Source organism: Talpa occidentalis, unplaced genomic scaffold, assembly GCF_014898055.3.
Source record: "Talpa occidentalis isolate TD23 unplaced genomic scaffold, MPIMG_talOcc4v2.1, whole genome shotgun sequence".
In the NCBI taxonomy this organism is placed as follows: Eukaryota; Metazoa; Chordata; class Mammalia; order Eulipotyphla; family Talpidae; genus Talpa; species Talpa occidentalis.
The window spans coordinates 52734787-52749172 of record NW_026555331.1 but is presented as its reverse complement, the minus strand read 5'-3'; the positions used below and the strand labels follow the sequence as shown (position 1 = coordinate 52749172).

Here is a 14386-nt window from a genome sequence, read left to right as displayed (position 1 = left end):
TGTGCAACCTAGACGTTGTGAGTCCTAAATTTTATAGAAGGAAACTGAGTCTCAGAGAAAAAAAATAATTTCCCCAAGTTTAAAAAACCTGTTAAATGACAGAACCAAGATTCGTATCTAGCTTCTGTCTGATTTGATTCTAAAGTCCCTATTCTTTTTACAGCAATTTATTAAACCAGTACTATGCATAAAATATTGGATTAGTTGAGAACTTAAAAGAATATTTGTACTATCCATTCAGCTTTGTTTACCTTTCAAAACACATTCTTTTTCAAATTAATAGGAACATTATTACAAGAATAAGACTTGACAGGGTGTTTATTGTTGCTGCTTCTTGGGTGGCGGTGGTATATGCAGCTTTACGATTAAACCCATAGTGAAAGTATGGCAGAGTCCCAGCGTGACACATCTTAACGTGTTTTATGGTTTGAAGGGGGAATTACCAAGGTTTTGCAAAACTTTAAAACCTTGTGCAAGACAGTGGTAACATATGTATGTATTTGTGTGTATATATGTATACAATTGTTTTAAAATGTAAACAGTACTACCTATCATGCAATGCTCACAAAATTGAGTCATTAGAAGAAGCTTAACGACTTCTGCGATGATATCAGAGACTAGATATGATGACTTCAAAGCGCTCTAAAACTTTAACTGATTATTTCACCTAAGAGCTGTAAGAATGCCATTTTATCCATTTACTGATATAAAAAAATGAAGAGGATACAAAGTTGAGATTAAACTGAGTTTTTGATTACTCATGAATCTCAAAGGAAAAAGAAGGCAGAGGAAAGAGATGACGGGAGACTGAGACAGACATTGAGTGTAGAAACTTGAATGTTACATGCTATAATTTTGACGGAGAAACTAGAAATAAAGACTGATTTTCAGAGTGGACTGGTATTAGAAATTGTGTTTTGTATGTGCATTTTCTTAAGTTCTTAGAAAACGCAACTATATTTGTTAAAATGTTTTATACACACCTTAGCTCAATAGCAAATGTGTCAAAATGGAAAATTTTATGACAATAATATGGTAATAGGCAGCTAGGATTTTATGATAGATAAGAGCAGGCAAAGTTTCAGGCTCTTACACCTATATAAAGACATATTTTTCTAAAATCTGCCTCTTCTGAATCTTATATAAAAGGTAGGTTAGGGAAAAAAAAGAACTCTAAGAGGATGTATTCAAAACAGATTACAAGAGATAATAATCTCCCTAGCCCTGATGGGAAGCAGTGCATGAATACTTCAAGAGCATATATTGGCCCTGAGCACCGAGACACTGTTCATACTTGCCGACTACACAGATATTTTTTGGCACCACAAAGTCCAATGTGTGTTTTAAAATATGGTTTTCTTAATTTTTTTTCTGTAGGCAAAAATATCAAAGAAGAAAAACAGAAAATTATCTCAGAAAAAAAAAAAAAGAAAGAAAAACCTAGGAAGAAAGCTGTCATGCTCTGTATCTCAACTTCACAAAAGAATTCTGACTAGCAATTTGAGCTTTTCAAATCTCTTGTCATTCAGGATATGAAATTCTAATCTAGTGGCGTGACCAGTTGAGGCTCAGACTTAATCAAAGATGCTGACTAGTTGAAACAGGAGGTGCTTCACTTCCTTACTTCTGGTTTCCATCTTCAATTGACTTCTCACTTGCAAATGAGGACAGTCACTTGCTGTGCCAGCTATGAGAATTCCAGGGTAAGGGAGGAGAGTCAGTGGGCACCTAATTGAGCTTTACTAGATGAAAAGTTACATCACCCTGCTTCACCTCAGACTCCTCTGTCTTTGGAGAATTGTTGAATTTTATATAAAGCCTATTTATAAACCACTGCAAGTGATACTTGCATTCATCTTGCACTGTGACATCATTTCCTCATCAATAATTTAAGCATAAGAAATGGATTAAAAGAACTTTTCCCACAGAAGTTTCTGGAAAACCAGACACTAGCTAAACGCTCCAAAATATTCAGTTCTCTTACCTTGTTCTTTGATCTGACGAATTTGCTTCACAGTTTCTTTTAAGATTGCACATTTGTCAGGTTTGAAGTTAAAGTTGTCTATATCATTGAAATTTGCAAAAATCAGCTCTGCAAGTTCTTCAATATATTTATTTTCCTGTTCACGATTACGTTTCTCAGTGCTCCTCTTGGGGCTAAAAAGGAGAAACTTGTTTTTATTATGACTTTGAAAAGGTGCTATTATGCAAAAAAGGTATGTTAAACAAGTTCTAATACAAAGATAGCAAAGTTATTCATATAAACATAAGTATGGAGCGAAAAACCTAATGCTGCATGTTTCATTGAAATCAAACTTCTTCTAATTTATAATTATGTATTTACTTATGTGATCTTTTTTTTCAATGTGCTCAATGTCTTCCACCGGACTATATGTTTTACAATAACAATGATCAAGGAGATTTGTTCACCACTGTGCTTATTAATATAATGCTTGGTAGAAGTGGTCATCAAATTTATTGTTAAATAAGTAAAGGCATGTTTCAGGAAAAAAAGGTTTTATATATAATTACAATTTTTTTAAGTATATTGAAGATTAGAAAAAGACAGGAAAGTTAACTTAGTTATTGTAATATTATAATATGCATAAATTTTAAAGATTTTTGGTAAAGCATAAAAATAATTAAAACAATTCTTTATGATTTCCTAGACTTCTTCAGGATGTTAGCAATAACAGCCTTTTAGTTAATCCTAAATTACACAATAGAACTAAAAAATAAGTGAAACTGACCTAGGATATTTGTTAAAACTGTCCAAACTAAATGATAAGCAAAATATCAATAATCTAAGTCCCATTAAAATTTTTAGAAGTGAATGGAAGGGAGTAAATAAAAACTGGAAAGATCTTCTCACTTGAATTTGATAAAATAGCAAATTCAAAAGTTCCCTTAGCTAATAACAGCATGCAATTTTTCTGTCAAGTAAGGACCCACTAAATTATATTCAAAACAGTACAATAAAAAAGTTCAAAGTAGCAGCTTTCTACAATTTCATAAAATTATTTGTATACAACTCTAAGTTATACAATTTTATACTTTCTAACACATTCCATATATTTACCTCTAAATATTAGCTTTATTTTCATAAACTAATAAACATAAGACAGAACACAATTTCTCCATTTTTTAGAAGCTGCATGATTTGTCAAGATTATCTGTGAGTTTCTGAGAAAGCAACAATCAGAATTTGACTTTTCTGAGTCTCATTCTTATCCCTAGCTTCTGCTTTATTAAATTCAGGGAAAGGGAGAGAGCAGCTGTAATGTGTGGAAGAGCAGATAGAATTCGGGACCCCTACTACCTTTTTCCTCCATGACTCCCCTCCTCCCATATGCACAGAGAATAATAAATAAATGACAAACAGGTGAGGAAGGGGCGCTGTATCACAAACCAAGGGCACCAGAAAGAGAAATACAAAGGGAAAAGTCCACCCACTGTGGTACTTGGACATCACTAGGTAAGGGAAACAACTTCTCCCACTGCAATTGTTTCCTTTTACCAAACTGCCTCCTCAATCAGGACTCCTGATTAAAGGCAGCTTGACATAAAAAGTATTCTCATTCTTTTCTACAGCTGTATTATGGCCCAGGTAACGGATATATTATGGTTGTTTAAATAGCTCCCTTTAAACACACAGATGATCTTTTGCAATTATAAACAATGCTAGAAGTCACCTCATACATACCTCATTTTACATGAGTGGAGGTATATTGTTTGAAAATTCCTAGAAGTGGAACTGCTAGTTCAAAGAGGACATTCATTTATAATGTTAATAGACACTACTAATAACCTTGCACGGAGGTTATAACAACTCACACTTCTACCCATGATATGTTAGATAGAACTGGCTTTAAAATTGTGTTTTATTCACTTAAGAGCCTCAATCTTTGTCACCATCTAAAAAGCAAGTAGATCTAACATTAAGAAATAAAAGACCTCTCCCCCCTCCAAAAAAAAAAAAAAAAAACCACAAAAACAAAAGAGTAAGTCCAGTACAAAATTAACAACAAATCTTTTTTTTTTTATTCTGGGATGTTATTGTCTCTATAATATTCTGTGATCTAATGAAAGAGAATGTGAAAAACTCAAAATATAGAATAAGCTAGTTTTAAGAGTCAAGTACTATGGGGACATCATAAGTATTTCCCTTTTTCTTATAAAGAATAATAAAATCTGTAACTGATCACCCTGTCCAAAGCATAAGGTAAATAATGCATGTTCAAAGCTTTAAATGTAAAAGAAGAAAATTAAACAATACTTGAATCAGGTGTAAAGTCATTGTAAAAGTATCAAAGGATAATGTTTATGGCTTTCACGGGCAATACTCATTCTGTTTTCAGCAAGACTCTAACCTGGGTCCAAGCTGGTCAGGACATTCCTTGCGCTTTCTTGTCTCTGCCCTGGATGGGTCAGAGGTATTTTCTCCCATCCCACTCATCTTGAACACATATCAGCAACTAAAATAGAAAACAGGAGGGTGGAAGAGGGAGTGAAAAGAACTGATTATAAAATGTCTGATCAATTTACAACAATTTACTTTAATGAGAAATTTGACAATAGTAATGAAAACACTTTAGTAAGCATTTACATCTTCTAATGAAAAGGTTGCATTTTTTTTTAAAAGCCTGGCTTAAAGGTTAAGGACATATATAAGGTTAACATAAAATAAATAAACAATCCTACCTCATTAGGCCCACACTCTTTAAACTGAAGTAGTATTTCAGCAGCACCATGAACTGCAATCTGCTAGACCTGTGTTTCTGCAGCCAGCCTCCAGTTTCAGGAGGGAGCTTACACCATGTGGAAACCACAGGTGTTGTAAGGGGATCCTTCCAGTCACTGTATTTGGTTGGCCAATAGGAAGCATGTGCTATAGTAACCCACCCATGCAGTCCGGGGAAGAGGTAGTGTCATGCCTTTAACTTGAATTTTATCAACTTAACCAGGTAGATCTGACACCCATATCCCATCCTGCCTCTCAAATGGAGGATCTTCCTGCTTCCTTCTGGAGTCTCCTGGGCCCTCCTCTTGGCAGCAGCTGCCTAGCTGCTCCTCCCTCAGTGCCCTCTCTCCATGGCAGCTGCCTCCGTGAGCTGCCTTGGGTGGTGGTGGTTTCCTCTCACATCCTGCTGCCCCTGACGCTCTCTTCCTTAGTTGACTATAGCTGCTATCTCCAAAAGTCTTAAAATACACTCAGAAATTCGGGAAATGCTATACCCTAACAGAGGAGGACAACTACTGATTCCTGTTTGTTGAATTCCTTTCAGTAAGAAAATAAAAGGACATAAGATAAGAGAATCTGTGTTTACACTGGTCACTATTAGCAGAATCAAATGATGTTAAAATATGCAAAGAACAAAAGTAATAGGTTTAAGTTCTAACTTAACAAAGTTTTTAGGAAACTGGAGATGGTTGTTATTCAAGGTGCTTATTACTAGCTGCTAAAGGAAAAAAAGGCAGCAATCCCAAAAAGTTTAAATCTGTATTTAAAAGTCTTTCCCATTCTATGCTGTTCCCCCATCCACTTATGCCAGGCTTCTAAAATGAAGAGGGTTTCACCCTCTTTTATTTTCTAGTGCTTTTCTTCCTTTTGATATTAGCAAAATCTGAGAGGTAAGTGCAAGTCGGCTGAAGGTTAAGGACTTTAGGAAGCTGCCAAAGAGCAACAGTTTCATCAAGAGCAAGCACAAAGAGGAAGGTGGGCTGAAAAAAGCACCACCCAAGACTGATCATTTCATCACTGTCACATACCCATCAAACTTCCTGGGTGCTTCCTTCGGTGTAATCAGGGATGCTTGGTCTTACTACTTCTGACCTCAACTCTGATTCAAGGGGATAGAGGAGTTAACTTTTTTTTTTAAAGAGTCATGTGTAAGAGGAAGAAACATTTTATCAGTTTAGGGAGGTTGCATCAATAGCACATTCTATTCAAGAGATCACATAGGAGGGAATAATACTGAAATCTAATGCCTAAGCTTCCTGCTGGTGGGAGTAATGTAACAAAGTTCCAAGGTCCTGTACTGTGGTCACAGTTTTGGACTGATAAAAAATGTAAGCAGCATTTAGTTACTCTTCATTTTGTATGTATTAGGTACTAAGAAATTCACAGACATAATTTAATCATCAAAACCAACTATGAGAGGCAATAGAGAAGCTAACAGCTGATACCCATTTCCAAACTCCACCACTTGATTAGTTGTGGGACCTTAAGAAGTTAAAAAGTTGCTACTTCTGTAAAATGGAGGTAAACATTAGGAACTACATCACCAGACTATTGGGAGGATTAATAAATGGCACAACTGGGAGTTATACACAAGTTTACACACTCCTCCTACTCTTAACTAAAATGTTAAGGTAAACAGGGTAAAGGGTCTCCTCACCAAATAAACCATTCCAAACACATAGTCAAAACTCAGATGGAGAAACCCTAAGATCTGGACTGCACATGTTTACATATTTAGCATCTTAATTTTCTCTTTCAAAGACCATCTTAAACTAAAAAGAAGGAAAATGGTTCAACATCACTTGTCATCAGGGAAATGCAAATCATAACTACCATGAGATACCATTTTACACCAGTGAGAATGGCACATATTAAAAAAACTAGCAACAACAAATGTTGGCGAGGGTGTGGAGAAAAAGGAACTCTTCTGCACTGTTGGTGGGAATGCAAACTGGTCCAACCACTGTGGAGAGCTGTGTGGAGATTTCTGGACCTACTAAACATAGAGCTGCCATATGATCCAGCAATTCCACTCCTAGGTATTTACCCAAAGGACACAGAAACATCAATTCCAAAGAACACCTGCACCCCTATGTTTATAGCAGCACTGTTTACAATAGCTAAGCTCTGGAAACAACCCAAATGCCCAAAAATAGATGACTGGATCAAGAAGATGTGGTACATATATACCATGGAATATTACTCAGCATTCAAAAAAGATAAACACGTGCAATTTGCAGCAACATGGATGGCGCTGGAAGGGATCATGCTCAGCGAAATAAGCCAAAAAGAAAAAGAAAAATACCGGATGGTCTCACTCATAGCAGGAATCTAGAAAACTTAAATAAGGGACCAGGAAAATGAATAACTATAAGAAAGTGAAAATCAAAATCAACAAAAAACTATGAACCAGAGACACTTTTAGGGGGGCGGGGGCGGGAGGGGAGGGATTGGGGTCAGAATGGGGGGGCTGCAATTGTATGGGGAATATAAAAATAAAATTTATTATTTAAAAAAAATAGAAGGAAAATGGAGAAAATCACATTCCTGGACTCAAACTATACTACAAAGCCATAGTAATTAAAACTGTATGGTACTGAAACAAAAAAAGACACACAGACCAATGGAATCAAATAGAAAACCCAGAAATAAACCAACATATTTATGGACAACAAATCTTTGACAAAAGACCAAAGAATATGCAATGGAACAAGGAAAGTCTGTTCAATAAATGGTGCTGGGAAAATTAGACTGCTACATGCAAAAGAATGAAGCTAGACTACTACCTCAAAATGGACACCGTGCACAAAAACCATGCACAAAAACCAACTCAAAATGGATAAAAGAATTGGACATAAGATCTGAAACCATAAAATATATATAAGAAAATATAGGCAAAACACTACATGACATACAACTCAGTAGCATCTTTAAAGACACATTCCAAAGCAAAGAAAGTGAAGGAAAAGATGAAGCTGGGACTACATCAAACTAAAAAGCTTCTTATATAGCAAATGAGACATTAACCAAAACAAAGAGACAACCTACTGACTGGGAGAAAATTTTTGCACACAATACTACTGATAAAGAATTGATAACAGGGCCTCCCCTGATGGCGCAGTGGTTGAGCGCTGGGCTGCGAAGCTGCCTGTAGCCTCTGCAGTGCCGGATTGATCCCTGACCACCGGGAGGGTCCCACATGGCGCACAGACCTCTCCTGCCACGCCTGCTGCTCCCCTCAGCAGTGTAATTCATCAGTCTGCCTGTTCTGTTCCCCGCTCTGGCTCTGGTGAATTCTCTCACCCTCCCGTGCTTCTGACTATACTCAGTGTTTATATATATAAAATAAATACATCTTAAAAAAATTTTTAAAAAAAGAACTGATCACAAAGATCTACAGAGAGCTGATGAGACTCAACAAAAACAAAGTAAACAATCTGGTCAAAAAAAGGGCAGAAGAGCTAAAAAGACACTTCTCCAAAGAGAAAATGCAAATGGCCAACAGGTATGTGAAAAGATGTTTTACTTTTTACTTGTAATCAGGGAAATGCAAATCAAAACAGCAATGGGGGGGGGGCGGGGAGGGGAGGGATTGGGGTCAAAATAAGGGGGTTGCAATTGTATGGGGAATATAAAAATTAAATTTATTAAAAAAAGAGTGAAAAAAAAAGTTAGCATGGCAGTTTTCATACTTGCCAGCTGCCTTTTCTTTTTTCTTCCTATTGGACAATTTTGCATACCTTCCTTTGGAATAATATCTCTTGGATATTTTTCTATTTTTGTAAAATATTTTCAAATGTAAGGTGTTTATAATATATAGTATCAAATAATGAAACTTGATATTAAACACTAAAAAAAAAAAAAACAAAAAAACCCAGCAATGAGATATCACCTTACACTAGTGAAAATGGCATATATTAAAAAAACAGCAAACAACAAATGTTGGTGAGGATGTGGAGAAAAAGGAGATCTCCTACACTACAGGCAGGAATGCAAACTGGTCAAAGACCATCTTAATGAAGGCAATAAAGGATCTAATCATTGAAAACATTAAGACTCTGTCAAAGGAAATACACTTGATCTTAGCCAAAAGGCTGAGAAACGATGTCTGTCAAAGGAAATAAAAGAATATACAAAAAATGGAAAGATAACACATTCTCATGGATTGTTAAAATGGCCACATCACCTAAAACAATTTATAGATTCAATGCATTTTCTGTCAAAATACCGTGACTTTCTCCAATGAAATAAAAGAAACAATTCTAACATTTGTATGGAACTACAAAAGACCCCTAGTAGCCTTAACAATCCTGAGAGAAAAGAAGAAAAATGGAGGTATCATACTCCCAGACTTCAAACTATATTACATGCAACAGTAATGAAACCAGTATGGTATGAGAACAAAACCAGAAACAGAAACCAATGAAACAGGATAGAAGGTTCAGAGATAAACACACACAAATACAGACAGTTAATCGTTGACAAAGGAGCCATGAACATACAATACAGAAAGGAAAGTCTTTTTAACAACTGGTGCTGGGAAACACAGATAGTCACATGCCAAAAAAAAAAAAAAAAAAAAAGTAAAACTAGATCTATACTTAACTCCATACAGAAAACTTAATTCAGAATAAAGATTTGGATATAAGAACTGAAATATGAAATACTTAAAACTACAGGACAGCTAACACAAAGGATACAACCCCAGTGGTAAGGGAAACAAAAGCAAAAATTAACAAACTAAAAAGCTTTTGTACCTCAGAAGAAACCATCAGAAAAACAAAAAGGCAACCTACAGGCTGCAAGAAGATATTTGTACATCACGAAAGACTTAGTCACTTTTCTAACTGAAGACATTAAGATGGCCCATAAGCATATGAAAAATTGCCCAACAACACTAATTGTAAGGGAAATACATATCAAAATCAGTGAGATATCACCTCACTTCTGTCAGAATGGCCCATATCAAAAAGACTGTTGATGAGGACATGGAGGAAAGGAATACTTATCTACTGTTGGGAATGCAAGTTGGTGTAGTCTCCATGGAAAATGGTATGGAAATACCTTTAAAAAAATGGAAACCCCATATGATCCACCAATACCTCTCTGCTAGGTATTTACCCAAAGAATATGAAAATACAATATGAAAAGACTTACGTACTCCTGTAGTCATAGCAGCACTGTACACATCTGCCAAGACACAGAACCAACCATCTGACAGTGTACAACGTCAGAATTGTGGAATATACCAACCATACAGGCTTTGTGGATGCCACCTCCACTCCATCAAGACACTGGGAACTACAAATCCCAGGATCCCCAAAGGGAAGTTGCGAGGAGCTAAGGGCGGAGTTAAACAGCCATTTTCTCTGTTTGTAAATAAAAACTAGCCATGTTAGTGGGGTCGGACACACTTGGCTCATGCTCTAGGCCAGGTAGGTTTGGTCTCCGCGGGTCATTTGGGATTCCAAATCAGCAGAATGGGTAGGACACATTTAAGAATTTATCTCCCTCTTTTCTCCCTGAGTTGTACATTTCCTCATTCGCCTTCTCTTGTAAATAAACCTTTTGTTAACCTTAAAAAATTAAAAAAAAAAAGGTACTTTGATGCCTCCCCCCCAAAATTGTGGAATATATGTTCAAAGGAATACTATACAACTATTATTAAAAAAAAAACAAAAACAAGAATTAATACCTTTTGGTGCAAAATGGATGAAACCTGAGATAATTATGATAAGTGAAACAAGTCAGAAAGTGGAGGACAAATAATTTCACATATCTATAGGAAACAATTAAGCAAAAAACATACTGGCACATTACTTTCAGGAAAAACAATTCTTAGACTGAGTGAAAAATATACTGGTTACCAGAGGGAAGCAGGAGGAAGGAAGAGGATAAAAGATACTGGCATGGGAGGTTTGGTGGAGGGTTAGTGAAACCTGCACATATTGAGGAGTAAAATGTGAACCTAAAGTTAATAGCCATGTTAAATTTCTGACCAAAAAAATACTGAAAAAAAAAAATCACTGATAAAAATGAGTGATGGGGTAAAAAATGACTGATGCCTGCCAGTCTAAGTCAAGCTCAGTGCTGTGAGGACCGTGAGAAGGAATGTTGCTTTCAAGAAAATGAAACAGGTGAGAGAGGAGATAAATTTGTGTACAGGGAAAACTCCAGTAAGTAAAAATAGGTATATTCCTCTCAACTGTGAGAGAAGGACAGAGGACCACATTGCTGGCTGGGGGAGAGAGGAAGTATCCAGCAGCGCCCTGAGGAAGGTGTGAGTTCTAATGATGGCGAGGGGAGCCAGGGCATTGCAGGAAGATGTTAAAGGGCAGAGAATGAAGTGAAAATCTGAATACCAGATGAAACCTCATGGACATTCACTTTCAGTATTTCTCTTGGAACCAAAATTCCCATGGTTTCACTTAAGACCATGTTAAAAAAAGACATTACTCATGCAATCTAAGCAAGCTTTCAATAAACGGCCTAGGGAATGTTCAGCCTGGAAGCAGGTTTCTATAAACCAAAAAAGTAAATTTTCATCAAAATATAACCTTCGATATAGAACAAAATGTCCCATCTAGAGTTATATGTGATAAGCTTGTTGATAAAATGGTGACTTTCTCCTAAAAGTATTCCTAAGAGTATTAAAAAGTAGACGACTACTGGAAAGACCAGAAAGCATTTCAACAGACAATTAAAATAACTGTTTTACTTAAAGACATACACACTTAGTTTGGAGATTTAATATTAACATCAGGACATCGACCTTTAAATTTCCCAAAATATAGATACTAATAATTATAACTCTGCATAAAGGGACAGTACTAATAGAACAACAAAGGGACTAGAAGGAGATAAGAATGAAGCAAGGAGCTACTGTTTTCTGGTCTGAGTAAAATCATCAAACCAGTTTATTTATTCATTCATTTTGGTATCTACTCAAGGCTGGCTTACAAACCACTCTATTGGTAGCTTTAAAACATTATCAATTTCCTTTTAGAATAAGTTATTTAAGTGTTGAGTTTTCCCTTATATTGTTATGTGATGGTACCTTACATACATTTCCTCAAAACCTACAAACCTGAGCTTTATGAACATGCTTACTTCCCTCTTTTTCTGTGTCTTCCCTGCTGTCCTTTTTGTTGAGCAATTTTCCTAGGCTGTGTATGCCCAGTACACAATTCCAAACAACCTTTAAGTCACCAAAGAAAAACAGAAATAAAGCAGAGGAAGGGGATCTGGAATAATTTCCCAAGTCAAGGATAGGCAGACACACTATGCAGGTTTGGCATAGTGTCTGGGGATGTCTCCTTTGAATCACTGCTTGTCAACCAGGGAAGAAAAAAAGCAGACAGACTCCCAAGGGAAAAAACAAGGTATGGGAGTGAATTTTGGGTTGGAGCAGAGAAAGAAGGAAGGTGGGAATGTGTGACAGGCGGTATTGCACACCTCTCTCTTGTCTGCCAAGGGGTCAGAAGCAGAGGGAGCCTTGGAACAGACACTAGGATTAATGCCCTGCTCTTTAGTGTGAGAACCAAATAAGTAACATTGAGCCTCATTAAAGGGATGCACTCAGAGAGGAACATGATGCTCTAATCTAGAACATTCTTACTGACATTCTAATGCCCTAAGTGAGGCTCCACTGGCAGCAAATGTTAAAGAGTTAGTATTTCACAGTAAAATATATGGTGGGGAAAGGTGAGTTAATTTTTTTTCTTCACTCAGGTGATGCAAATAAAAATCAGAGTAATACAGACACACAGATAGATAGATACATATATACATACATACATAGAATAATAGATTAGATAGATATACACTTACAGAAATATCAGCTAAAATAAACTATATGGATATATGAATTTTGATGCAAATTTTGTAGGTCAAAATTTAAAATTAACTTCAAGTGAAAAGGTAAGAGATGGAAGGTGTTGAAGAGCAGCATTGAATATTTAACAGTTTTATTTTGCAAGCAGACGTAAACTAATAGTGTCTTACATTTTCTGCATGTTTTCAACATTCATATGAAATTAAAATTCTTGAGAGTTTCACTCTCAATTCTGGAACTGTTCAATGTAAATCACAAAAACTGAAAATGACATAGTAAACTCTTGGGTGGTATCTGATGGTAATTACAGTCTTTGAGAACAAGCCAGTTTCTACCAGATGTTGGGGTGTTGTGAAAGGACAAGACTAGGAAAGAAGTTTCAATTTGCCCATTCTTGTTATCTATAATAAAACAATAGTCCTGCTTTCACTGTGACAGTACATCCTTTCTTACAGCCTTTGATAACAACTTGTATAAACTAGAAAGAAAAGAGGAAAAGTTTTTTTTTTTTTAAGTAATAATATAGGGAGGGAGAGTAAACAAAGTCAGTTACTCCTTAGCATAATACTAGAATGAGAAATAAAATGCTGAACCTCAACACAGTTAAAAGCTCTACTCATCTTGCATGAAATTCATCAATATAATTAATAAGGTAACAAAGCTGTTGTTCACAATACAAACTCATAAGATTAAAGTTTGTTGATCATACCAAATTCATGTAAACCATAATGTGCATTTTTTATCTTTTATCAGTACTAGCCATTTTTTAAACAAAGCCTGTAAAATTGTCAGATTTGTTATATGCTGAACAAATTCAATTACAAAATAAATAAGGATCACTCTATTGCTGAATTCCAAACATAATCAAGTGATCTAACATCAATTCTCTATTGCTAGTTTCAATAATTATTTTTTTTTAAAGTTAGGTCCTCTCTGAAATCCCTTATTTTCATATTAAATTTATAATGAAATGACATACAAAGAGCTATTGCAACAACTTCGCAGATCAACAGCTACATAAGGAGGAGTTGCTTGAAAAATTATCTATTTCTTGATATGAGACCAAAAAGCCTTCTACAACTTCCAAAGTCTTCCAGGTTCTTTCTGAACTCTTTACAAGAGATACATAGTCTTGTTGTACTGTAGTACAATTTTCACAAACTTTGCAAAACTGAAAAATACTCAAGTAATATTAAAAGTATACACAAACATTAAACACTTTTCCATTCCTATTCTATTAAATTATGAAAGAATACTCTTTTAGAGCACTCCATCACTCAGCAAGCAGCACACCTCAACAAAAAAGATGCATTTGCTAGTTCTTTAACATGAACGATAATATTTGCTTACGCTAAACTCAAAACAATTATTCCCTCAAAGTGTATTGTGGTCCAGAAGGGATCCTTTCATTGTACAAGAGCATAATTTCTGGGCCAGACTGTGATTAATTGAAGAAAATACAGTATCTAGTACTTAAATGTGCAAAATATGCTTTGAGGATGTAGATACCTGAAATGTATAAACAGTGTAGGACAAACCTTGGAAGGTGGTAAGATGATACAGCGGTAAAGACATTTAATTGACAGAGGAGAGGAAATAACTCTTTCCAAATAGTGTCAACTGGACAACATTACCCAAAGCCAACATTATTTTGGCAAGAGTTAAATAAATATTCTATGTAGTAAATACACTGATTATAAAAGGACATATTCTTGATTCAATAAACAAAGAAAAACACAGCACACATGCAAATAAATATAAGAACTATTTAAATTTACTAATACAGGAATGAGAGTAACACAGAAAAATCA

The 14386-nt window shown here is 35.5% G+C and overlaps 1 protein-coding gene across 12 annotated transcripts in view; it reads right to left on the bottom strand.

Moving 5' to 3' along the window:
• Positions 1-14386, bottom strand: part of NCOA2 (nuclear receptor coactivator 2) — a 265641-nt gene that overhangs the window by 85045 nt on the left and 166210 nt on the right. For 10 of the 12 annotated variants that reach the window (XM_054692193.1, XM_037505522.2, XM_037505514.2 and 7 more), the window contains 2 exons: positions 4371-4475; positions 1985-2157 (listed from right to left, as the gene is read on the bottom strand). In XM_054692193.1, the coding sequence (XP_054548168.1) occupies positions 1985-2157; positions 4371-4456 (259 nt within the window). In that variant the 5' untranslated portion in view covers positions 4457-4475. Of the gene's footprint in view, positions 1-1984; positions 2158-4370; positions 4476-4701; positions 5212-5769; positions 6089-14386 lie in introns of those variants that run through there. The other 2 variants (XM_037505530.2, XM_037505539.2) reach the window with 2 other exon arrangements.